Below are 24,961 nucleotides of genomic sequence, written 5' to 3'. Positions count from 1 at the left end.
CTTAATTGCTCTCCGGTTTGGTGAATGCAAACAGAATTTCCCCCAAATAATGTAAGAAGCTTGGCTGTATCAAAGAATTTAAAGGAGATGGGAAATTCATAGTCCTATTGGCTAGGCCTTTCTTCTCTGTCTTCAGGCGACCTTGCTAGATTTCCTACCTTTTTCAAAGAACAGGTGGTTATAGTGCCTGGACCGATAAATGTGTCAAAAACGAGAAAAGACAGAGATCTGCGACTTTCTTCATTCAGTGACTGTCCTCTGAGCACAGGGCAGATACTGTTCCATGTTCTACATGGGACACAGCTGCTAATGGGAGCAAACCTTTGTTTCTGTTACACTCATGTTTCATTGTGGGGTTTTCCAGAGATTATAATGTGAAATTACGCCTCATTTTGGGTGACAATAGATCCACATCTTCTCCTGTATACTTACTCTTTCCTCTTTCTACTCCTCCTCTCTTCCCTTCTTTCCCTCCTCCACCTTCTGGATGGAAACAATATCTCATGCACATCTGCTCCTTTAGGATCTTGACTAATTTGTAGAGTGCTTGCCCTGCATGCCTGAAGCCCTGGGAATGAACTACAACCCTGCATAAAACAGGCATTGTAGCACACATCTGTAATCCCAGGACTCAAGAGGTAGAGCAGAAGAACCAGAAGTTCTGGTGCAGGAGATTCTTTCCAAAGAATAAAAAGTAAAGCCCTCAAATGTTTTTGGAAGCATGGGCTTAGATGACTGAGTAAGCTTCCAGCTGTCACACTGCCCACCTCTTCTGTATTCTCCAGGAGAAACATTATAGAAGCTGGTAGTTTTGGCTTCTTCCAGCCTGTCCCTAGTGGTAGAGAAAGGCATTGGAGGCAAGGAGGGGTATATTTGGTGCTACTTTAATATGTTATTAATAGTCCCCAGGCATTACAGATTCCCATTCTACATCCTTGGCATATTCCACATATAAGGAAGAATAGCCACCCGGGATTTAAAAAAACAATTTGTTAATGGCCACTCAGACTTCCAATAACTTTCAGTAAATAAAGGAGATTCCAGAAACCAAGTGGCCTTGGATAATTTCTTTTCTGCAGCTGGTTCTCCAGAAATAATCGTTGAATGTGTGATAGGCTCCAGACCCATGTCTGCTCATTCATTTGTCCCTTAGTTCAGCAGCACACAGACGCTCTGACCAGGATTTGCAAACAGTCAGCAGTTTTAGATGTGGAGCCATCAAAAGACAACCCCCGCTTTCTCCAATTTTAGAATTCAGTGTTAACCAAGCCTGATGGTGCAGGACTGCAGTCATATTTATATGGGAAGCTGTGGCAGAAGGATTACAAGTTCAAGGCCTACCTGGGTATGGAGTGAGTTCTAGTCCTGCCTGAGCAACTTAGCAAGAATCTGTCTCAAAAGAGAGTAAAGGGGGTGGGGCTAGGGACATAGCTTACTATGTATTCAACCCCCATGAGTCTGTCCCATGTGACACTGACATGGACAGTGTAGAATGTGGGCTGAAGTTAAGGAATTAAGCCCTAACATAGGCATCTTGGCTCTGCTGTTAGGTGTTTAGTTTTTGTCTAGGGAGACAGGAAACTTCCAATAAATGCACGAGTTAAGCACAAGGGAGGACAAATGGAAAGCCATGCCCATTGGGACACTGCTCACAGGAGAGGGGCAAGGTGAGGGAGGCAATGGAGATGTATGGGGGAGGCAGACATAGGAAAATGAATAAAGGGGTTACTTTAAGAAGGGTTGGTATTCAGTCCTTCATGAGGGCTCAGATTCCTGTTTGCTTTTGCTGGAGATCAACTCTAGAGTGTCTGTCTGGGCCAGGACTTACCCCTGAGCTAATAGTGAATGCTAAACAGACACCAGTGTGAAAGAGATTTCAGACCACCAGGAGACAGAGAGAGAGAGAGAGAGAAAGAGATAGAGAGAGAGAGAGAGGAGAATATATAGCTGATGTAGCTGGGAGAGTAGGAAGGCAGGAAGGATCTTAGAGGAGTTAGGGGAGGAAATTTAAAAAAGAACTCAAACCTTCCAGAAATGAGCTGGAAAACACAAACAGATTAAAGAAAACAAGGGTTCTGATTCCCAAACATGTAAAGAAAGTGGAAAATGGAAAGCCTATGACAGACACCCAGGTTTGCTGGGAGAGGCATTTAAGGGATAGTGAGAGTCAGAAAACCAGCCCTTGGAATTCTGGGAAATGGCAGAGCAGATGGAGAATTAACCAAAAATCAAGAATGCTAAAAAGGTTATGGTGGCTTTATGAAAAAAGTTAGAGAATAAAAGTCTAAAGGGAAAGGGTAAATAATAAATATGTCTAGAGAACATTTCAAATAATCAAATTTGGGAAGTTAAAAGGGACAACTGTGAAGCAAAAAGACCAAGTAGAAATTTGAAAGAAGGATACATTTAGTGTACACAGGCACTCACACAGCTCTGACAGGACTGAGGGACCTTGGACATGACCACACTCAGGTATCAAAGAGAAGCACAGCTTTAAAAAGACAGAACTGTGTCACAACAGGGTGATAGACAAAGTGACAGTGGGAAAATAATGAAAATATGTGGACAGTATTCATTAACTACTGTTTATTAGACACTAGGCATGTGCAGGACATTCTTTGTAATTTTGCATTATGTTAAGTGATGGGGAATTTATATAGTTTTTCTAATTAATTTAAAGTGGTTTTAATCATGTATTAGTCTTATATTTTAATAAGTTTCACTATGACATTTTAATACTTGTACAAAATGTATTTTCCTTGTATTCTCCATATTATTCTCTCTTGTCCCCCTACACTTCCACTGACCCCTTTCTCTTCCATATCTTATTTTGGTGACTTGATGAATTTAGTTGGGGTTATTGACTGGACCATGGGAACATTACCTGTAGCTACACCACTGAAGAAAATGTCTCCTTCTGCCAATGACCATTAATTGCCTACAGGTCTCTAGAGGAGTAACCTCATTAGCTCTTCAACACTCCATGATAAGATGTTGGTTTGGGCAATCTTGTGCACATAATCACAGCAGCTGAGAATTAAGATGTATGATGGCTGTACCACACCTGGAAGACAGTGTGGTATCTCCTACATTTGTTTTTTCTCCGTTCTTCTGGTCCCCAAGCCTTGGTGAGATAGACATCCCATTTCTGACTCAGCTTTCAACAGTCATTTACTCGCTGCACTTTGAACAGCTGTGCATCTCCACAATAATCAGAAGCACTAACTGATCGATGGGATAAATGTGACTATTTACAAAGCAATCTGATGCCCACAACAGGGGCATTTAGCAAAACTGATGTGGCAGAGGTGGAGGGGGCTCAGAGAATGTAAGAAGCCCTCCAGGGGCTCAGCGGGAGACATCAGGGGCATCTCATTCTTTAATGCCATGAAACATCAACTGCATGGAAACAGCAATTCTGTCCTTGTTCATTGCATGGTTGATCAGTGCCAGAGCTCTGCCAGGTGCCATGTTCACTAGAAATGCAACATTAAGCAAGCAGAGGCTGCTTATTAGAAAACAAAGCAAAACTCAGAGAAAGCCTAACCCAACTGTCCAATAAAAATAGAAGGCCTAGCTTTTTTTTTTTTTAAATGTGCATTCTGGGGGATCAAGCTCAGGTTTCATGCTTGTGCACCCATCCATTGAGCTATCATTTTAAACCATTGTGGGATCTTATCACTTTGTTTAAAACAAACATTGTTATGGTCCAGGATATGGGGCTGAAGAGATGGCTCAGTTGTTCAGAGTACATACTGCTCTTGTAGAAGACTCATACTTCCATCATAGACTTTGATGGTCTAGAGTCAAATTAGAATTTCTGGTTTAGTTTCTCTCCATTTGTAAAATAGGAAGTATGACCTCCCTGGTCTCCCTTTGGACCTTTACTATTTATAGAACAAAAAATTGCAAGCAGTTGAGAAAGGGCCATTCAACATAGACAACAGCCTCACATCTCCAAGGCTGTAGCTACTGCAGGAAGCTCATATGTACAAGTGCTGTGAATGGTTCCTATTTTTTGAATTAGTGCTATGTAGACTACTTTACCATCCCTAAATGATAAAAAGATAGAGGCAGAGCACCAGGGCCTCATCACCTTGTGTATTTTGCTGGCATGCTTTTTTTGTATTTATTGCTCCTGATGGAAATACTGAAGATGTAATTTGAAGCTTAGCAGCCATCAGGGTTTCTAGTATGTTTATCTGATTGCTAAAGGTATGTAATCAATTTTGATAAGCAAGAAAGTGATATGATTTTACTGTTTAATACAAGTGCTCAGCAGGTAATAATGGGGACAAAGCAAAGTGGTATATAATAATATCTCCTTAGGTAAAGAATTTTGCTCTAGTGTAAGTTTAAGTGGCAAGAGAGCCTAAGGAAATATGGACTGTTCTTCCTAGAAACTGGATAGAAGAATTGAAGGTAATAGGTACTTGCTCCCTGCCAACTTCATAATGAAATTGATGTTCACAGAAATTTCTGTTAGAGCTTTTTTCTCCCTCCCTAAGGACTAAAGACAGGAGCTAGACAGAAAGAGACAATATTAACGTTTAGTACGTGAAGTCACTGCTGTAGATTCCTGAATTTTAAGTGAACCCAGTAAAAACCAGGACATGAGGATTTCTTCATAGTTGCTTTCATATAATCTAAAGCTGATTTGCTATATCTGAATAATCACCCTGATAATTGCACCTTATTTAATTAAGAAATGAAGAAAAAGGAATGGTGTGTAAGGAATCAAGATAAGAAATTAAAGATTTGAGTATATTCAAGGGATAAATCCAAAGAAAAATGGCAACCCATGCTGGTCTCTTGCTTAAAATGACAAGTATGATACTTGGGTCATATAATGGAACTTGCAAATGTTTCTTCTGGGGGCCAACTGCCTATGCCCAAACCACAAATCTTTATTCTCTGATATGCTGTGTTAGTCAGTTTTTCTTCAATCACCTCACAAAAAGAAAGAGTTATTTGTTCTCAGGTTGGCAGTCTATGATTGGGAAGATAAGGTTTAGGGCCATAGTGGAGCATCATGTCATAACAGGAGTACATAGGAGAGAAAACCACTCACCTTTTGCTAAGAAGTTGAAAGAGTGGGACGAAGGGATCCACTGTCCTCCAAGGGCATCCTCCAATGACCTACTGAGTTCTCAATAGATTCCACTTTCAAAGCTTCTGTCTCCTCTGGCTGCAGCACCTGGGTTCAGTCTTTGTGGGTCTTTGTGGTAGACAGTCAAGATTCAATCTGTAGTACTCTTCTTTCCAAACAGAAAATAAGCAGGATATTTCCAACCCTCTTAATAATTTGCATAAACATTTAGGTTATGAACTAGACCTCCTTGAGCTTTATTAATCCAAGGATGTTAGATTATTGAGATTTGGCATGGCAATTCACCGGTCATCCTAGCTATGTATGAGCTTAGGGTGTGAGGCACAGAAAGTTACTAGGTGGCTGTTTTGTTTGCTTGTTTGTCTTACTAGTTTGGCTTATCTTTACAGCAGTTACACTGCAATTCAACAAATGTTCTGTTGCAGCTGTTGGCCTGTTGGTACAATCACTTCACCCCAAACATCATTTCTTTTGCCCCTTTCCTTGCCTCAATAACTACCTGGCCCCTTTTTTCTGTGCTTTGAGAACTTGTTCTTAACTCTACCCCCAATAAACAGAATGAGTACAATCCCCTTATCCCCTTAGTACAGCTGATGAAACAGTTTCTTCTGTCTCTAGCTTCACATCTCAAGCCACTCCCCAAACCCCAAACCCCATATCCCAATCCTTCTGACCTGATTCTAACTCTAATCAAATTCATTATGAAGCTTCATCTCTCTGCCTTTGACTAACTATGCAGTTTTCCCCGTGCAAACTGTTGTTGCTATCCCCTACCATCTCTCTGCCTGACCCTCACTCTTTGTTCACATGACTCAAGCATGTTCTCCTTGTATCCTGTATTCTAGCTCTGGAGTTGCAATAGAACTTGCCAGAGTTTATCTTACACACATTGTCAGCTTAACCAATAAACATTGTTCATTTTATATTTGAAATTCTTTATTGTTATTTTTGTGACCCCCTCCCAATCTTGAAGATTGTATTGTTGTTTTTGTACTTTCTTAGCAGGTTTCATGGCACAGAGAATGCTTGATATATAGTGGATCCTCAAATGTGTCTATTATGTGGAATACTGGATATATTGATGAATTATGAAGGGGCTTATGGGTAGATAATATATTGATGCATAAGCAGCTGGATGGATTTGTGGATAAACAAATAGGTAGATATTGATGGGCTTACAGATGGGTATTTGTAAGTGATGAATGCAATTATATATAGATACAAGTATTGATGGATGGATGGGTGGCAGTCTTAAGATCATATGTCAATAGACTTAGCCATTAAGCATCAACTGTGTGCCTTTTGTGTGCCAGGAAATTTGATAGAACCAAAAATAATTCTTCAGCTTGGAAGATAAAAAGTAGTCTTATTTAGCTACATTGAAAACCTGCTGACAATGAGGAATTTAATGAAAGTCCAGCGGCACATGCAAACAAGGTGTGAAATGGAATGTTCCCTAGATGTTCCTATGTGGCTCTACTTAGCTCATCATATCCCTGCAAGGACCATCAAAGAGAAGGAAAAAAAAACAAACAAATCCATGAACAAGTGTTGAAGTTCCTTCTAATGAAGAGGCTTTGCATCTCTGTTCTGCCAATGGCAAACCCAAATGTTTCCCTACTTAAAACCTACTACTTTTCATGGTTTCCATGGCTTCTGAACAGACTCATAGTGCTTTAGCATGCCATGCAAGGGCCCCCATGATCCCTTGTTTAGAGTCCTTCACAGACTTACTTAGCTCCTTAAAAAGCTGCTTCCTGATGTGGGTGGTGGTTTATGTTCTTCCCAGTCCTAATGTGTTCAGTCCCAAATAAACACACAGAGGCTTCTATTAATTGTAAACTATTGGGCCTATTACTCAGGCTTTTTACTGGATAGCTCTCTCTTAATTATTAACCCACTTCTATTAATCTCCACGTACCAGTGATGCCTGGATTTCTTGCTCCCTTGGCAGCTCCATAGTGCCTTCTCCAACTCCACCTATTACCTTTCTCTATCTTTGTTTGCATTTCCTGCCTGGCTAAATCCTACCTGTCTATTGGCCAAAATAACTTTAATCATCAAACAATATTCACAGAAGGACATCTCCCATCATCTCCTCTTTTCTGCCTAAATGAAAAGTTTTTAACTTTAACATAATGAAATTATGTATAAAAACAGTTATTAAGCAAGAACTATAGTTAACAATATTTAGTTCACTAACATTTGGCAAATTTAAAGAAAATATTCTATCATCTATCCTATCTTTGTGAGTCTAAAGTTTTATAGGTAACTTATCTTTTATCATAGCTAAAGAAAACCATAACTATAACTACCTGTCTTCAACTCCATCAAAGATCCAAGAAAGATAATATATATAGATTGTAGAATTCACAGAGACATCTCACTGCCTCAACAGTCAAACAGAGTTCTTCTGTAACATTGGGGCATCCTTCTTCAGCCCGTAGGCCTGGAATGTCTGGCAGACTTTTTGATGAAACAGGAACCTTGCCAAGTTCAGCAGTCAGTTTTCTTTGTAACCTGCTTGTCCAGTTAGGACAGTGTGTTTTCAAGCTGTACAGGCAAGAGCGGTTTCTTGTCCAAATGGCTATCCCTGCCATGGTGAAGGCAATTCTGCCCACCCATTGGCTGAAACATCTTTATTCATCAACCAATAGGAGGAACACATATTCACAGCACACAGATGACATCATCCATCACCTGGCTTCTCCTGGTGTGTCCCTATCTCAGCTGGTGACCATAGTGCTTCCTCCTTCCTCTCTCTTTTTCTTCAGTATTCTACAGAAGGCCTCTCCAGACATTCTGTGTTGGGTGAGAATCCCCTCATGTGCTTTTGCAATTTTCACATTCTCTGTCTGTCATTCTGCCATTGATGTATCTTTGTCCATGAATTATGAGACTTGTTGGCCAGAGGGTAGAGAGGCACTGTGCCTTTAATTCTGCATCTATAGGACTTTTCATAAGGCCTGACACATAAGAGACTTGTCAAATAAAAAAAACAATCTTTCTAGGTCTGGAAAGTTGGCTTAGTTGGTAAATGGCTTGTCGTACACACCCTCAGAACCCATGTAAAAGAGCCATGTGTTATGGTGAATTTGAAATCCCAGCCCTGGGAGGCATTGATAAGTGGATTCCTGGGGCTTGCTTGTCAGCCAGCCTAGCCTACTTGACAAGCTTCAAGCCATCGAGAGACCCTGTCTTAGAACACTAGGTGGGTAGCATTCCTGAGGAATGACATCTAAGTCCTTCTCTGACCTCCATACACATACATACATACACAAGATGTCTTTCCAGCAAATTGTCATAGTCACTACCAGTGCCTCAAGTAGAATTGTGATTACTCTGCTTTATTTTTTTTAGAACAGTGTTTCTGTTGAAATGTTTGATTACAAATAATTTGAAGGATAAAAGGGAACAGAAGGAAATGGAAGTACCTGCATCCCTTCTGTGCATAGCAGGCTCTCTTCTTATTCCTATCCTGCTCTTTTAACATTTACTGCTGACTACTTTCTCTACATCATTAGCTTGTTGCTGATAGCATGATGTTTAAAGATAATTATTAATTTAATTTGTGTGTGTGTGTGTGTGTGTGTGTGTGTGTGTGTGTGTCTATGACACCTATATATGGGGGCCCTGGGAAGCCAGAAGAGGGTGTGTTATGCCCTGGAACTGGAGTTGCAGGCAGTTGTGTGCTAGGAACCAAACCTGAGTCTTTTGGAAGAGCATTGAGAACTCTTATCTACTGAGTTATTTAGCCCCAAGAGCATGACTTTAGTGATGTAGGTGGCCCACAGGATGGATACACAGCACAGCTCGTCACAGTTCCTCTATGTGGTCATTTCTACACTATAGAAGGTGAAAGGTGGACATATGACCCACTAGGCCACTCTTTTTGGGGGGACTTTATAGTTTTTCCTCTTCCTTAAATACTTGTATTTCTTTATCTGCTTTTGGTGATGTGACTATAAAGCCAAAGAATGGTTTCATGCTTTCTCTTTCTGATGAAGTTTTCAAATGCTTCAGTCTTTCGTACTATTTATGGAATGTTGGTAAAGGACCACACAGCCATGTTTTCTTAAAATGTTTTTCCTGTTTTATTGAATTCACATGTGGGTGCATACATGTCATAGTGTGTGGAGGTCAGAGGACAACTTTCAGGAGCTGCTTCTCTCCTTCCACTACATGGGTCCCATTTCAGCAATTCTCTTTATCTGCTGGGGCAAACTGATGGCCCTTAGACATATTTAACACCACAGCTATCTATTTCAAGCATCATGGAGATAGAGAACCCCTAGAGCACCTTTTCATCCTGGTTCTGGTGGAAAAACTGTGCTGTGTGTTCCCATTGGAGTCCAACTTGATCACATGCAGGAGAATTCGGAGGAGCACAGTAGAGAGGGAACAAGTACTATCAAGAGGATGGGTGTTCCCTGTAATAAACATACCCAGGTCAGAGTTGATTTTGTGGATATGACACCGGTCCTTAATGACTTGCTACTTCATCCTTACCTGGAACCCAGCTCAGAATCCTGCTAGTTTTCCATTTTCTTTATCCCTCTGCTGCTCTTCTTCTATTTTCTCATTCTCTCTTTGTTTGGCACCATCATAGTCAAAGCCACCCTTGTCTTCCATCTTGACTGAAGGAACAGCATGGCCCTTTAAATAGCACCTATCCACTCTCCTTGTCTCTTCTCTATACCACCCTACAGTGATATTACTAAAGTGCTATGGCACCCCCGGGTTAAAACCCTTCAATGGTTTCTCATTTTGAGATACAGATAAAACTGAACATGGCCAACAAAGCTCAACACTGCTTCATCCACCACCTCAACATTTCCTTCTGGTATACTTCTCTTTCTATCTCTGCTTCAACTTCAGTTGTTTGTTTCTGTGTCTTTTATGTACCACAGATATTTGAACACCACACCTTGATCCATTAGTCTATTCCCATTTTCTTTTCCATAGTCAGTGCTAACTTACCCCTCTAGATCAAAATATACTCCCTGGGTCTTCAACTTATTTTATCTTCTTTTTTGTTTTCCTATAATATAAATATACCTTTCTTTCTCTTCTTTATCCTTTAAAAATGAGAGAGAGAGAGAGAGAGAGAGAGAGAGAGAGAGAGAGAGAAGGGTATCTTACTCTCCATTTTTTTTTTTTTGAGATGGAATCTCTCACTGACCCTGAGTATCATATGTGAGCCACATTACCTGGCCAGTAAGCCTGGGGGTCATCCTACTCCGCTGCAACAGCACTAGGGTCACAGGCATATGCACTCATACATATCATTTTCACAGGATTCAGGGGATCTGAACTCAGGTCCTAATGTTTACACAGCAAATGCTTTGCCAACTGAGCTATTTACTCCAACCCATATCTTTTTTCTTGTAGCATGTCAGAGATTTGCAGTAAATCAGCTAATATCTGTCCTTTCCCTTAGACTATAAACCTTATGAGAGCAGGGATCACATCTGTTTCCTTTTTATCTCCACCCAATTAGCTAAGCCCTGGCAGGTAGCAAATAAATATTAGCAGAATAAGTAATAAACAGATGGCCTATCATTGCTTTGAAGCTAAATCTATGTGGTTTATTAGGAAGAAGTTTTTTCCCCCCTGGGGTCCCTATGGAGAAAGAATAGAATATACATGGCTAGAGAGAGGGGTCAGCAGCTAAGTGTTTCAAGTTCCTGGTGAGAACCTGAATTCACTTCCCATGATACATGATCTCACTACTTACTGCTTTGTGGGATCTAATGCTCTTTTTCCTCTAGCCTCTGTGGTCATTCACATGTGTGTGCATCTGTGTGTGTGTGTGTGTGTGTGTGCGCGCGCACACACACACACACACACACACACACAGTGGGGGAGAGTTGACAGAGGGAGAGAATGATAATGCATTCAGATTCTCATATAAGAAGACATGTGGGGCTGGAGAGATAGCTCAGTGGTTAAGAGCACTTACTACTCTTCCAGAAATCCTGAGTTCAATTCCCAGCAACCACATGTGGCTCACAACCATCTGTAGTGAGATCTGGTGCCCTCTTCTGGCCTGCAAGCATACATGCAGACAGAACACTCTACATAACAAATAAATCTTAAAAAGAAAGACATGTGAACCCAGGTCAATGATTTGGTAGTCAAAAGTATTCAGTGGTTAATGCCTAGATACAGGACCAGAATTTTTAGAATGAGTGCAGGTTGGTATATTGGAGTGTGTGTAGTTAGCAGTGCCTTCATAGGTCCTGATAGGTCCCCAGTTGGAAGCTCTGTATGAGGGTAAGCAATGATTATGAATGTTTATGCTGTCATAGTATGCTAATGGTAGCACACACTCATTTGTCAGATGTCTCTTTAAGGCTTTTCTAAATGTGTCTTTCTCTTTTCCTCCATCTAGATTTATGGTCAATGTGACATGGGATGGCAAAGACTTGTCCTTCACTGAAGAAGGCTACCAGGTGCACCCCAGGCTTGTGGTGATAGTGCTGAACAAGGATCGAGAGTGGGAAAAGGTGAGTGTATGCAGAATGCAGGGGGTAGTGGGGGGGACACCTTCTCCCAGAGCATTTCCTTGCAGTGGCTCTGAGCTTCCTTCTGAAGCCCAGGGCCAGCCTTTCAGAGATCCAGGCAGGTGCAAATGTAAGGAATGCACTTATAGTTGTGTGCTGCTTTGGGTCCCAGCAGGCATAGTTGTGGACATATTCAGGACAATTTAAAGATGGTTAAGCTCTAGCTACAGAAAAGCAGTAAGGTATGCCCACTGGAGCAAAGATCACATTGATTTTCTTGAATCTTCTAAGCATGTACCATGTACACAATCTGCCATTTAATGAGCACTCCATATTTTAATTTACTTAGTCTTTTACTCTAAATAAACTAGTTTTCAAAATTCCAGTGCATCCCTTCTATTGCTTTCTGTAAATTGTATTAAAGAGAGGGAGTATATAAGTCTTACAAAGCACATGTCAAAGAATTAGCTCTGACAAGTCAACATGTAAAGAAAAAAATCACCCCATATACTTCTGCATCCTGTGTCACAGAAGAGTGACATCATAGAATTCACCAAATGTACAGAGACACAGTGACACCTGTCTCAGCAGCACACCTTCTTCCTCCTTATCCCAGATACTAAGTCCATCCTACACTACTATGTGTGGAGGGCAATAAAAGCATCAAACCTAGTGCACACCATGCAAGAAGAGGCAAAGAAAGTGTAAAGGCCAGAGGAGGAGAGTCCTGTGAGATGTGGTCTTCTAATGTGAATCATGGCTGGACACAGGAACTCACAGTGGCCATGGCTGCCTGCAGGAGCTCCGCATGCATCAAGCTGGTTAAAAGCCCAGCATGGGTGAGGGGAGGCTCCTGAAGCCCTATAACTCTAGTGGAGGAGCTATTGGCATTGACAGATCCTGGGAAAGGTAGAGTTACTTTTCTTTTGGAATGTGACCACTAACATCTTGCTCATGCCCCAATGGACTGTAGCACACCCATGCATATAGAGGCAGCATTAATTGGTCTTAGTGAGTTACAAACAAAAATTTAAGAAGACCAAAGTATAAAATGGTATTTGACAAAATATGTCTCATTTCTGAATGATATTAGCATCTTAAAGTCTATCTTTGCTTTGCTCATCAAATGGAAGAGTGAGAGGCCTTAGAGAGGAGGAAGGTATAGGGCAGAGATTTGGAGAAAAACACTCTATAAACTGGAGGCTCAGTGAGACTCCTAAAGGGTGACGAGGCAGCTTAGGAAAAATTTGCCTGCTACATTTGTCAGCTACCAAATGTGTTTTCCTTCAAGAACATGTGAAAAGTTCACTAAGGTAGACTATGTTTTAAAATAAAATAAGTCTCATATCTGGAAAAATTGAAATGGAATAGAATGAACCCTCTAATAACAACACTATTCTAATTAAAATTCAGCAATAAAGATACATCCAGAAAGTACATGTTTGGAAATTATGTCAGACTTCTACTTTTAGGCTAAAGGAGAAATAAAAAAGGATTTAGAAAATATTTTTTAACAGATTGGTAATGAAAACACAACATATCAAAACTGGAAGGGTAAAGCTGAATGTGTTAGGAGGGAAACTTAGGGCTGCAATTCATTATAATAGAATGGAATTTGTGGAGCTGGGGTGAAGGATCAGCAGTTAAGAGCACTTGCTGCTCTTCCAGATCACTGGAGTCCAGCTCCCAGAAGTCACAGTTGATAGTTGTAACTGTAGCTCCAGCTCCAGGCTATCCCTTTCTACTCTCTTCCTTGGGTATTCACTCACACACGGCATGCATTCACACAGACACAGATAAATGCACATAAGTAAAAATTAAATAGATCTTTTAAAAAGACAAATTGTAAAGTCCATAATTTATACTTCAAAAGAGAGAGTGATCTATCTCTATAATATTAGCACTGGAGGCTGAGCCAGAGGGATTGCAAATCACAACCATATCAGACTGCACAGTAAGACCCTGACCTTGTATCTCTGACTCTCTGTCTCACAGCACATAGAAAGCCAGAAAAAGAACCCAAACTATGCACAAGTAAAATTAATAGATATAAGATTACAAGTCAACAATTTAGAACCCAACCTTTAGGAAAAACCTTGATTAAAATCCATAGCAACAGTGATTATGCAAAAAGAGAAACACAAATAATTAATACTGAAACATAAAGGTAATGCCACTACAGACATTATTGATTCTAGATGATAATGAACAATATCACACATAATTCATGCCAACAAATTTGATAGTGTTGTAAAATAGGAAAATACTCCAGGAAACATGATTTCCCCACACTGACAAGGGAAGAAGTCAGTCATCTGAACAGTTTATATTTTCTAGGAAGTTGAATATATAACAGAAAACCTTCCCATTTTCTACTGTGGTATTAGGAAGAAAATCTTCAAGTCCAGATGGCTTCCCTGTGAGTTCAATCAAATGTTTTTTTTTTTTTAAAAGTAACAGCAATGTACACAGTTTTTCACCATCTCCATCTTACTAATCGCAGGCAATAATGTTGCCTAAAAAGATAATGCATCATAGAGAAGAGGGATTTATTTTAGGAATGCAATATTGGCTTCACATTCAAAAACTAAATTGATGTAATTTACCATATTAACTGAATAAAGGGGGAAATTATATAGTTTTTTCAACAGATGCAGAAAACACATTTGATGAGATTCACTACCCATCTTGATAAGAAGGCTGATTAATTCCTTCATCTGATGAAGGCTGTCTATGAGAATCCTATATGTTTAAATATAATATTATTTTCATTATTTAAAAAGTCCATACACGAATAAAAAGTATTTTGATCATATTCACCCCAACACTTTCAGATCCTCTTCGGTCCCACTACATGTCTCTGTCTCAACTTCATATCCTGTTTTTAACTTTATTTTTAATTTTAATCTTTATTGCCTCCTGAACACAATTAGAGCTGCTCCTATACATATCTGTGGGACTACAACCCTAAAGAAAACTGACTCTTCATCTCCCAGCTGACATCAGTTTTCAGTGACTCTCCAGCTAGGGGTGGGGCTCAGAAGGCCCTCCCCCATCCAGGATGGGCTGTTGACTGGTTTGACCTTGTGCAGGCAACCACAGCTGCTATGAGATCGTTAGGGCAGCGGCCATGCCCTGTCCAGAAGACACTCTACAGCTAATACCGTATTTAATGATGAAGTAGTGAAGACAGCTCTGAAAATGCATCGTGAAGTGAAACTGATGAATGATGAAAAGAATGTTGAAGCTGGATGGTGGTGGTGCACGTCTTTAATCCCAGCACTTAGGAGGACAGGCAGGTGAATCTCAGTGATTTCCAGGCCAGCCTGGTCTACAAAGTGAGTTCCAAGACAGCCAGAGTAACACAGAGAAACCCTGTCTCAAAAAGAACAAATAACAACAAACCCCATCCAAACAAACAAACAAAAATATATTGTAAGACTTTCTAATAAATGGCATCATTTCAGCTCAAGGCCCACAAGGAACTAAAAATAAACCAACACCATTTACTTACACTATGTACAAAAACTATTTGAAACCAATTGTAGGCTTATGTCAAAACTAAAATCAGAAAGTTTCTAGAAGGTGATAAAGCAGGATTTGGAAGGCCCAAGGAGATCACAGATCTCTTTTTTCCTTTTATTTTTTAGGTTATAATATAACTACATCATTTCTCCCTTCCCAATACTCCATCCAAACCTTCCCATATATACTTCCTAGATCTCTTTCAAATCCATGGCCTTTTTTCATTAATTGTTGTTACATGTATATATAATAAAATCTATTCCTAAATATAACTGGCTCAGTCTGACAAGAGATCTCTTAAATATCCAATAAGCATAAAACTGAAATCTTTCAAAGTAAATAAATATGTTGCTTATATAAAAGCATTTTTGGAAATGAAAAAGGCAAAATGCAAATTTGAAGAGATAATACATGTATGTTATGAAGAATACATATTTAGAATATATAAACAACTTACAAATCAATAATAAAAAGATCAACATTACTAATACAAATAGAAATTGTCTTAGATACTTCATAAAATTTACTATTCAAATATTGATACATTCAGGGAAATGCTTAGTACCACTGGGCTTGAGGAGAATGTAAGTATTTGTGAGTGGTGGGGTGGGGGTTGTGCTGAGGATTGAGCCAGTTAGTTTGGTATGTTAGGTGTTTCACCTTTGATTACATCCCCATTGTAGGGTCAGGCAAATTAAAATAATAGTTAGGATACAGGTTCATGCCCACTTAGTGGGTATTAATATAAATATTGACTGTTATTTCCTAGTGAGGGCATAGAGTCTTAATCATTACAGGTGAGAATGTAAATTATCACCAACAAGGGCAATTGCATGGCCTGGGTTTTATAAAGAAAAACATAGATAATACACACAGACTTTACCATCCAGGAGTACCATCTCTAGTTACAATACTAAAGAGATATATGTATACATCCAGACATACATGTGTATGATAATGTTAATACAATTTTATTCATCAGAAATAACAAGAGGTATATCTATAATGAAATGAATAAACAGAATATGGTATATTCATAAAATTGCTTCTCAATTTATAAGGGATTGCTAAAATGTATATTGATGGGATAACTAAAAAGTATTATGTTGAACCAAAGGAAACAGAAACAAAATATTATAATGCATTATTCATTTTATATGAAGTTCAAAAGGAGGTAAAATGTTCTAATGAAGTCTGAAGGCAGTACACTGGTTTCTGTCTTAAGGAAGGATGGTTTCTAAGAAAGAAACACAGAGAATTTTCTAGAGTGATGGCAAGGATTTTCATCTTGAATATTTCTCAGAATGCATCCAGCTATGGCAACAGTCTGTTGGCGTATTGCACTTCTTCATACTCAACTTAAATATTAAGTTCTATAGCCTAGGATATTCAGCACAATTAACCAACAGATTTTACTGAGGACTCATATATAATGATCCCTCCAGGGATTAACATTACCTAGGATAACAATATTCCTCATTTAGTTCTTATTGATTTGCTCTGCTTTTCCTCTTGATTTATCAAACATGTGGCTGAAAACAGGCATGTATTCATTTGAGCTGCAAAATTATTCTCCAGGTTGGGCTTGGCTTACACCTATGAAATTTCTGTGCTGCCTTTGGATTGGGCTCATATGCCAAGGAGCCAGCTTACAAGCATGTCAGTGCAATACAAGTAGCAACACTGAATGAAAAAAAAAGATTCCTTTGACATTCTCCACTTCCAGATACAAAAATGCTTTTGAATACTTTGTATAGCCTCATATTCTTGTTGAGATACAAGCAATAGCCCCTAAATGCAGCTCAGGGAGTTGCTGCCCAGTTGAGCTTAGCATGTCCAAATACTTCTGTCAGTGGTCTATTCTCCTGGCACACAGGAGACCCAGTGGTTCAGAAATAACTTCCTATGCTTCTCTGTCTCTAGGACAAAGAGTCAGCGGAGCAGGAAAACACCAGACATGTTCTCCCTGAGCTTCCCAGAGCACCATGCTGCTCCAGCAGGTCACCAGAGTCTCAGGGCTGACAGGACGGATTGGTATTCTGGGACACAGAGGCCTGTTCTTTTCATCTTAGGTTCACCCAGTGGTGTCACTGCAAGCAGCACATGAAATGAGGGTTTTATGAAAAACGCTAAGGGCTCTCAGAGGGGTGCTAGTGTTGCTGGGCCTTTGTGTGTGGCTGGCATGGATTCTTCTAAGTCCATACATTTGCCTAGAACCTGGAGCTAAGCAACCTCTCTGTTGCAAATCAGAATTTCTGGGGCATTTGTCTTTTTCTGTTCATTGCGGAACTTGGTCAGTCCAGGGCTTTTAGAAATGTTGGATAACAACATCTCACATGAGGTCCAATAGACAATCAGTCCACAACAACCAACATCCCATATGCCCATTCCAGGACTAATATTCCATTAAATAGGAGGGCTGTAGATATCCATATATTCATGAAGTTTATAAATGAGCCAACCTTAATAAAGTGCTATCTATATTCTACTGACTATAAGATCAATCACACAGAGGAGATGTCCTTGGCCTGGTCATCTGGGTTAAGTCATTCTGAGGATGGGAATTTTGGTTGGGCTGACTGATACACTGCATTTCATTAGACTGAACTGTTTCCCTATTAAAAATTCCCAAAGCCTTTAGAGCAATTTTATTAACTACTTAAGGTTTTAATAATATTTAAGTGAAAAGATAGATGCATACGTACATACATACAGACTATCTTTATATTTTTAAATTAATAAATAAACTGAGTTGATGGGCAGTGGGAAATGTGGTTTTCATATTTACGTATGTTGCAGGAAGGCAAACTCCAGCCTAACTATGTATCCCAGGTTAAATAGAAAAGGAATATGTTTGCAAGACAGACATTTTAAGGAGATGTTTAAAATGTTTTGAAGTTTAATATCACATACAAAGACCAACACATGTTAAGGTAAAACAGAGATTTTATTCCTTTCAGAAGATTCAAAGATGGTATTTCTGAGAAGACAGGGGACCCTCATTATGAAAAGGGAAAAGACCCTCATTTTGATGGGGGAGACATTATTATGGTAGAGAATTTCATTATGATAGGGGAGAACCTTGTTATGATTGGGAGACCCTCATTTGACAAGGGTGACCCTCACTATGATAGGGGAGACCCTCATCATAACAGAGATCCTAATTGTGACAGAGTAACACTGATGAAAGGGAGAGACCCTCATCATGACTGACAGTGGAGAACCTCACTAATTCTTCCTGAAGGAAAGTTCCCATTGCCCTTGGCCTGACAGATCTGATTTTCTCCCCATTCTTATGTCTCTTCTTTTCTAACCTTCGTTTTGGTTGTCCTGCACAGAAAGACTTCCATATCCTTCCCTCCTGCATAGCTGTCTCCTAGTCTACAGCAGTGCCTACAGAATACTCCTCAAAGCATAACATGTAGATACAAATCTTACACAAAGCCAAAGATGCCACCTTACCCCTCCCCCAATGGGCTTGTTTGCCCAGTCTGCAAAGCTGTGTTCTTCTCCCAGTGTTCTGCAAGCCCTCATATTCAGCTGTGGTGCGCTTCTGCTGGACTCTCTATTGGTCCTGTCCCATTGAACATTCTTCCCCCTTTATCAGGAATATATCCCTTTTGCAGCAACCCTGCATCTGGGTGGTTCAAAGTGGGTTAGGTCTTTCTCACTGTTTCTACAGACCCACACAGGTCAGCAGTGTGCTTTGTGTGATTGCTTGTGTGCATATTCATCTCTACTTAGACTAGAAGCCCACTCAGGGAAAGATCTGTTCATTTCATCTGTTTCTTCAGCTCCATCGGAAGGATTTGTACAAGGGCACAGATGGGCCCCACTTATTTACCATTTGCTAAGCACTATTCTGTACCAAGAACTAGACTGAGAACTTTACATTCATAATCTCATGTAGGTGTTTCGAAATTCCATCCAAAGTAGGTTTTTTAATTTTAATTTCAGACATGTAAATTCAAGATCAGAGAGGGTAGTGATCTGATGAAGATCTTCCAACTAGGATATGTCAAAAGCAGAAACAAATGTAGGTTCCATTGATCCAAAGGGCCATGGTTTCCAATATTGCATCATGACCAGTAAGGTAGAGGAGAAAGCAGGGAGCTTTTACTTCCCACACTCATGCTCATTTTTCTCACTGGATGCGGAAGATTCTCCTAAAGCCAGCTAACTGGAACATGAGTTACAAATATTAATTAAAGTCTCATAGCCTTATATCTTCCAATTGGGTCATTAAGGACTTGTATGTCTTACACAGAATGAAGTAGGGGCCACTTGTAGAATTTCTAGTATAAATATAACTTTAAAAACGAACACATTTACTTATTTATTGCATTTTGTGAGGGTAAGGATGTCAGAGAAAAATTTATATAAGTTGGTTCTCTTCTACCATATCAGACCTAGGGATAGAACTTAGGCCATCTGGCTTCATACTTTTACCCACTGAGCACTGAGCAATCACTCTATCCCTAGATTGGGGATTTTGTTAAAGAAAAGAAAAGAAGCTAAGCTTGCTTTGGGTCTATGTGCCATTACATCTAGGGAGGCATGATGTATACTGTATAGCTACTATTTTAATAGCTTTTTTTTTTTTGTGATATTGAACCCAAGACCTCATTCATGATAGTCAAGTGTTATATTACCGAGTCATATTCCCAACCCAAACTTAGTTTATTTTGAAACAAGGTCTCATATAGTCTAGAATAACCTCACACTCAAGATGCAGCTGGGATTCAAGCACTATCCACCATGCCTGGCCTAACATGATAGTGTTATGTTCTTTTCGTTTTGCTTTCTTTTTTTCTCAGTGCTAGTTATAAAGCCCAAGGCCTTGCACATGCCCATAAAGCACTCTACCAACCAAATTACATCCCCAGATCTTTACATTTTAATTGCTATGTAATAATTGTATGCATATATACATTGCAGAGTGATATTTCAATACACATATACCATATATAATGATCTGATCATGTAATTAACAAATCCATTCATCATTTCTTTGTATTAGAAAATTCAAAATCCTCTCCATTAGCTATTTTGAAATGCACAGCTAATTATTGTCAGTCATAATTACCCTACAATACTACAGTATAGTAGACCTTTTTCTTTCCATCACGGCCATACCCCTGAACCTATTACAGATCTGCGCTCTATTCCCTTATCCATCCCTTTAAGTTTAAGAGTAATGTTGTTCCATTCAATCACTGTATGTACATTCCCTTTTCTGATCATCACTTCCCATCTCCACTATAATGTTCGTTCTAGGGTAGAAGTCATAGAACTCATGAGAAAGTGTGTGTGTGTGTGTGTGTGTGTGTGTGTGTGTGTGTTCTAAATATTCTGCAAGAAGAGTCATCTTGCCCAAGAACTGGAATATTTGTATAAACATTGTTCTTGGCTTATACACACAAAAATGAAGGGAAGTCTTAGTTATGAGGTCACCAGTAAATGACAATGGGTAGAACAACACATAAATTGTGCACATGTCAACAACAGAAGCTTGTAGGTCAAACCATGCATTCTGATAACAGTCAGCGCCAAAGACATTCTGTGTTTACATTTATGTTTCCTTTATTTATTTATTTTTTCTATCCCATATTTGGTGTTCATCTTAAGATGCTCAACACACACAGGATGGAGAGGAAACTGAAGGGAACTCATACCCATGAACATCCCCTGTGAGAAGGGGGTCATATAGTGGTCATTTTATTTTATTTTTTACAAGTGCAGTTCCTTAGACTCTTCTACAACCAGACAAGTAGAGAGGTAAAAACAATAGGTCTGCTGCCAACCATGTCTGAATCTGTATCTGCAGCTTTTATGTGCTTTCCTGGGGGTTCCAATGGTTACAAAAGACGAGGAGCCACTGCTGCAGACACACACACACACATGCTCCCATGTTTCCAAGATAGTCTAGATCAGAGCTCTCATAAAGAACCCTTGCTTCTTGGCCTTTGTCTCTTTTTCTGCTGTGGAAGATTCTGCTTAACTCAGATACTTAGGCCAAATGTGGAAAAAGAAGAAAGGAAATTATAATCTTGTTGATTCTGTGTGTGGAGGGTACATATGCAGGACTGGGCACACACATGCATGTATGCATGTGTGCATATTGAGGCCAGAGGTCAGCCTTGGGTGCTGTTCCTCAGGCATCACCCACCTTCTTTTATGGGACAAAATGTCTCACTAGCCTGGCTAGCCTGCATACCTCAGAGACCCCGTCTTTGTGGCACACTGGAATTATAAGCTTCTGTTGCATCTTGAATGCAGTCTGAGAAATCAGACAGTTACTAATAAGGCTAAAGAAGGTGATATGTATGGCTGTGGTTGAAGAACTACATTGTTCTCAATGTAAAATAAATTTTAACTTATCAAATAATCACCTCAGTTAAATCTTCCCACGTAACCAGGAGTAACTGAATGGGGATATTTGACTCTTACATATTTACATTTATTCTATCATGGATTTTTTTCTTTAAGACCAGCTATATGCACATCTTTGTGGAGGGTTGAAAACAGATACAACATCTGGTCTTTTAGAGACTCAGAATCTAACAGGGCACAGGATTGTGCTCTGAACTGGAGGAGAACATAAGGTATGTTGCAGATGTGGAGAAGTGACTCCAAGGTCTCAGAGAAGATGTGTGTAATGCAGAAAACTTAAGGGCATCTATACAGAACACTTCTCATCTGGACAGGGTCTCAGGGAATAAACAAGATGTGGACTTCAAATGCTGATAGGAGAGCCATGCACACAGCTGAAACAGCCGAAACCCCTCAGACTAATGTTCAGAGGCAAACACACTCAACTTCTATTTGGGCATGACTGGTGGTGTATGTTAAACAGAAATTGTGACAAAGAATTCTAGGAATGGCTCAATAATATTCACCCTTTAAACAGAAATGATAGTTTTCATGAATCTATGAACAATTTTCTAAAGGGCCATTTAAAGAAAATGGAGTTGTGAAGAAGGAATCATCTGAAATACACAGTGTAGGTCTGTGCTTGTAGTTACATAGTGTTACATGATGAGATGGTATTTATTATTTGACATTGAGTTTGGGGAGGCTGTGAAGACAATTACATAATCCCTTTAAAAGGAGAGGAGTTTCCAAGCTACTTTCATGAGACAGGTTTTTCTGTTTTCCAGATTTAAGGACAGAAGGTTGTCTTAAGTTCTCTTCTTGTTGCTCTGGTGAATGTTGGTACTCAGTGACAGTCATGAAAAGGAGAGACGATGAACCCAGCCTGATCTCTTCTTTCTCTGTGGTCTAAGAGCCTCAATCAGGGAATGATGCCATCTCCTTTGTGGGAAGGGAGGTCTTATGTCTTCAGTTAACCACATCAAAGTAATTCCTTACAGGTGTGCCAAAAGTCCCCCTTCCTGAGTGATTCTGCTCCTGTTAAATTGACAACATAACCATCACAAGCGCACCTTGTGAAGTGGAAAGCAGGAGCTGTGGCCAATCCTTGCTAATATGCAGAAAGAAGTGGGGTTTGAGTCCTGTGGCCTCAAAGACCTAAGTTTAGCCAGCACTCTCTGAGAGGTCAGCAGTGCCTTCTTCAGATGATCCAGTTTTGTGGTACACTGAGAAGCAGGCTGAGCCTCTCAGTCTTTAGTCCTACAATGCTGTCAAATGATGCATGGATGCTGTTACAGATGATAGTGCTCAGGGGTTTATTTTACAACAATAGAAAAATACAAACTTTTAAAAAGAATTGCAGACTGCGCTCACTGAAATCTGCATTATAGAAAACAGGACTTTATGTATTGCCCCTTGAAGGCACTGTTGAAGATCTTGAGGTAAGAGGGCCACATACAAATAAAAGGAAGAACTAACTTTTATTTAGCCTTTATGGTATGCCACAGAGGGTGTTGGGCATCATTCCAACCATGACATCAGCACCGAGGCTCTATGGTCTTTCTTTTCAGCATAGGGAAAGAAGCCAGGAGAAATGCTTCGGCTTGCTCAGGGTCACAGAGCTGGTGAGCTGCAAAATGTGGACATTTCATCCAACAGTCAGCACTCACAGACATATATTGGGATGCTTCTCACACAGGAGTGGCAGATGGCATGACTCTTTGAGACGTTTCCTAAAGTGATGCCTAAGGAAAGTAGAGTTGTGAAGAGGAGATGCCCTGGAGGGTGCACAGCAGGGAGGAAGTGGGCAGTTCGGCTCTAGAGCAAATTTGTTGCATCTGTATCATACTGTTCATCTCTCTTCCTTTATTCTCCTGCTCTTCTCCTCCATTTCTTCGTTTCCCCAAATTCTGGTGCCCTTTTTGTAAACTGAGTTTAGTAATATTACAACCTTAGCAAAGTCTTATGGAATTTAATTTGTTTCCTTATATAATGATCATTAAGTTTCTCAAATGATGTGAGCCAGGGAGGGAAAGTTAAATCATTACAAAAGACTTAAAATTATCATCTGTCTTCCCTAGAGTCACGCACAGGAACTATTTTAAATACCCACTTAGTACAATAAGTCAGGTCACAGGAAGGAAGGTACAGTGATCTCTGTAAATTAAACTTGTCCAGCTCGAATAAGGATTGTCATCTCCTGATGGTATATATGTTCTGGTCTTACACAAGTTGTTTTATTTACTTTCTTTATTCATTTTAATTTTTTTTGTATCTATAGTTTTAACTCACCTCAAAATGATGTTAGCCCATGGTATCCTACAAGGCAACATTCTGCTAAAAGTTTTCTAGATTCCAAAAATTAAAACAGCAACAACAAAATGCATTTCACAGAAAAGGTGTCTGTCTCTATAGGAACATGCATTGATAGGATTGTTAATGATAAAGATGGATGATAATGGTAGTGATAGCTATGTGATGCTGATAATGAATGATGGTGGTAATATTGCTGCTGCTGAATATGATGATATAGGTTGATAATGACTAATGTGTGAATATTTTCCTAATTAGTTCTTTAAGAATTTCATATAATATCTTTAAATCATATTTAATTCTTGGATATGTGGCCTTCCATTGGGGTGCAAACAACTGTGGGCATACCTTTAAAGAAAACACATTCTTTCTCTTTCAGTATCTATCAATTGCCAATAGCTCCTTGTTAGGGGTGGGACTTTGTGACTACCTCCCTTTGCCATGCTGGGATTTTGTCTGGCTTGAGCTGGCATAGTCATTATGCATTCTATCATAACCACTGTGAGTTAATATATGCACAGCCCTTTTATGTTCTGAAAACACTGTTGTCTTGTAGCCACTTACTCCTTCTTGCTTTTAGAATCCCTTTTCCAATGTGACTCTTGTCCACTGGGAGGAGAGGGTAAAATATAGATGTCCCATTTAGGTCCCAGTACTCTGGACTCTAATATTCTCTGCCCTTTAACCAGTTGTGGATCTGTGTTCATCATAATCTGCTGCAAAAACAAAAACAGGAACAAAAACACTTTTTCAATTAATACTGAGGGATGTACTAACTTATGGGTGTAAAGGTTAGTCATTTGAGTCTGTTTAATAATATATTCATTTAGCAGAATAATAGCAAGTTCTCCTGTAATACTAAATAAAGACCTTTGAAAAAAGTCCTATCAAAGTCAACTACTGTAGAAGCTTTTAAAAATGTATATGTAGACACAAAAAAGAGTTTAAAAAATGGGATTACCTTTTAATGGTGGGGGGCAACAATGCCCTTAATAAACACCACAAACTAAAAAAGAAAAAGTTCAAATCTGGAAATGGAGTTGTTGGCCACTGATGTCCTGTAGATACCTGAACATTACAAGTTATTGATTGATCTTGGTTGTCTGCCAGAACTGCAGACTTGAGTGAGAGGACA

General features: G+C 39.5%; 1 protein-coding gene across 1 annotated transcript in view; it reads left to right on the top strand.

The window, feature by feature from the left end:
- The window catches only part of Grin2a (glutamate ionotropic receptor NMDA type subunit 2A), a 381,691-nt gene that overhangs the window by 253,628 nt on the left and 103,102 nt on the right, over positions 1–24,961 (top strand). Inside the window, exon 5 of the mRNA XM_051181444.1 lies at positions 11,505–11,619. Within this exon, the coding sequence (XP_051037401.1) occupies positions 11,505–11,619 (115 nt within the window). The remainder of the gene's footprint in view (positions 1–11,504; positions 11,620–24,961) is intronic.

This window comes from Phodopus roborovskii, unplaced genomic scaffold (assembly GCF_943737965.1).
Source record: "Phodopus roborovskii unplaced genomic scaffold, PHOROB, whole genome shotgun sequence".
NCBI classification, from domain to species: domain Eukaryota; kingdom Metazoa; phylum Chordata; class Mammalia; order Rodentia; family Cricetidae; genus Phodopus; species Phodopus roborovskii.
The sequence above is the reverse complement of the archived record's forward strand: the minus strand, read 5'-3'. Positions and strand labels throughout refer to the sequence as shown.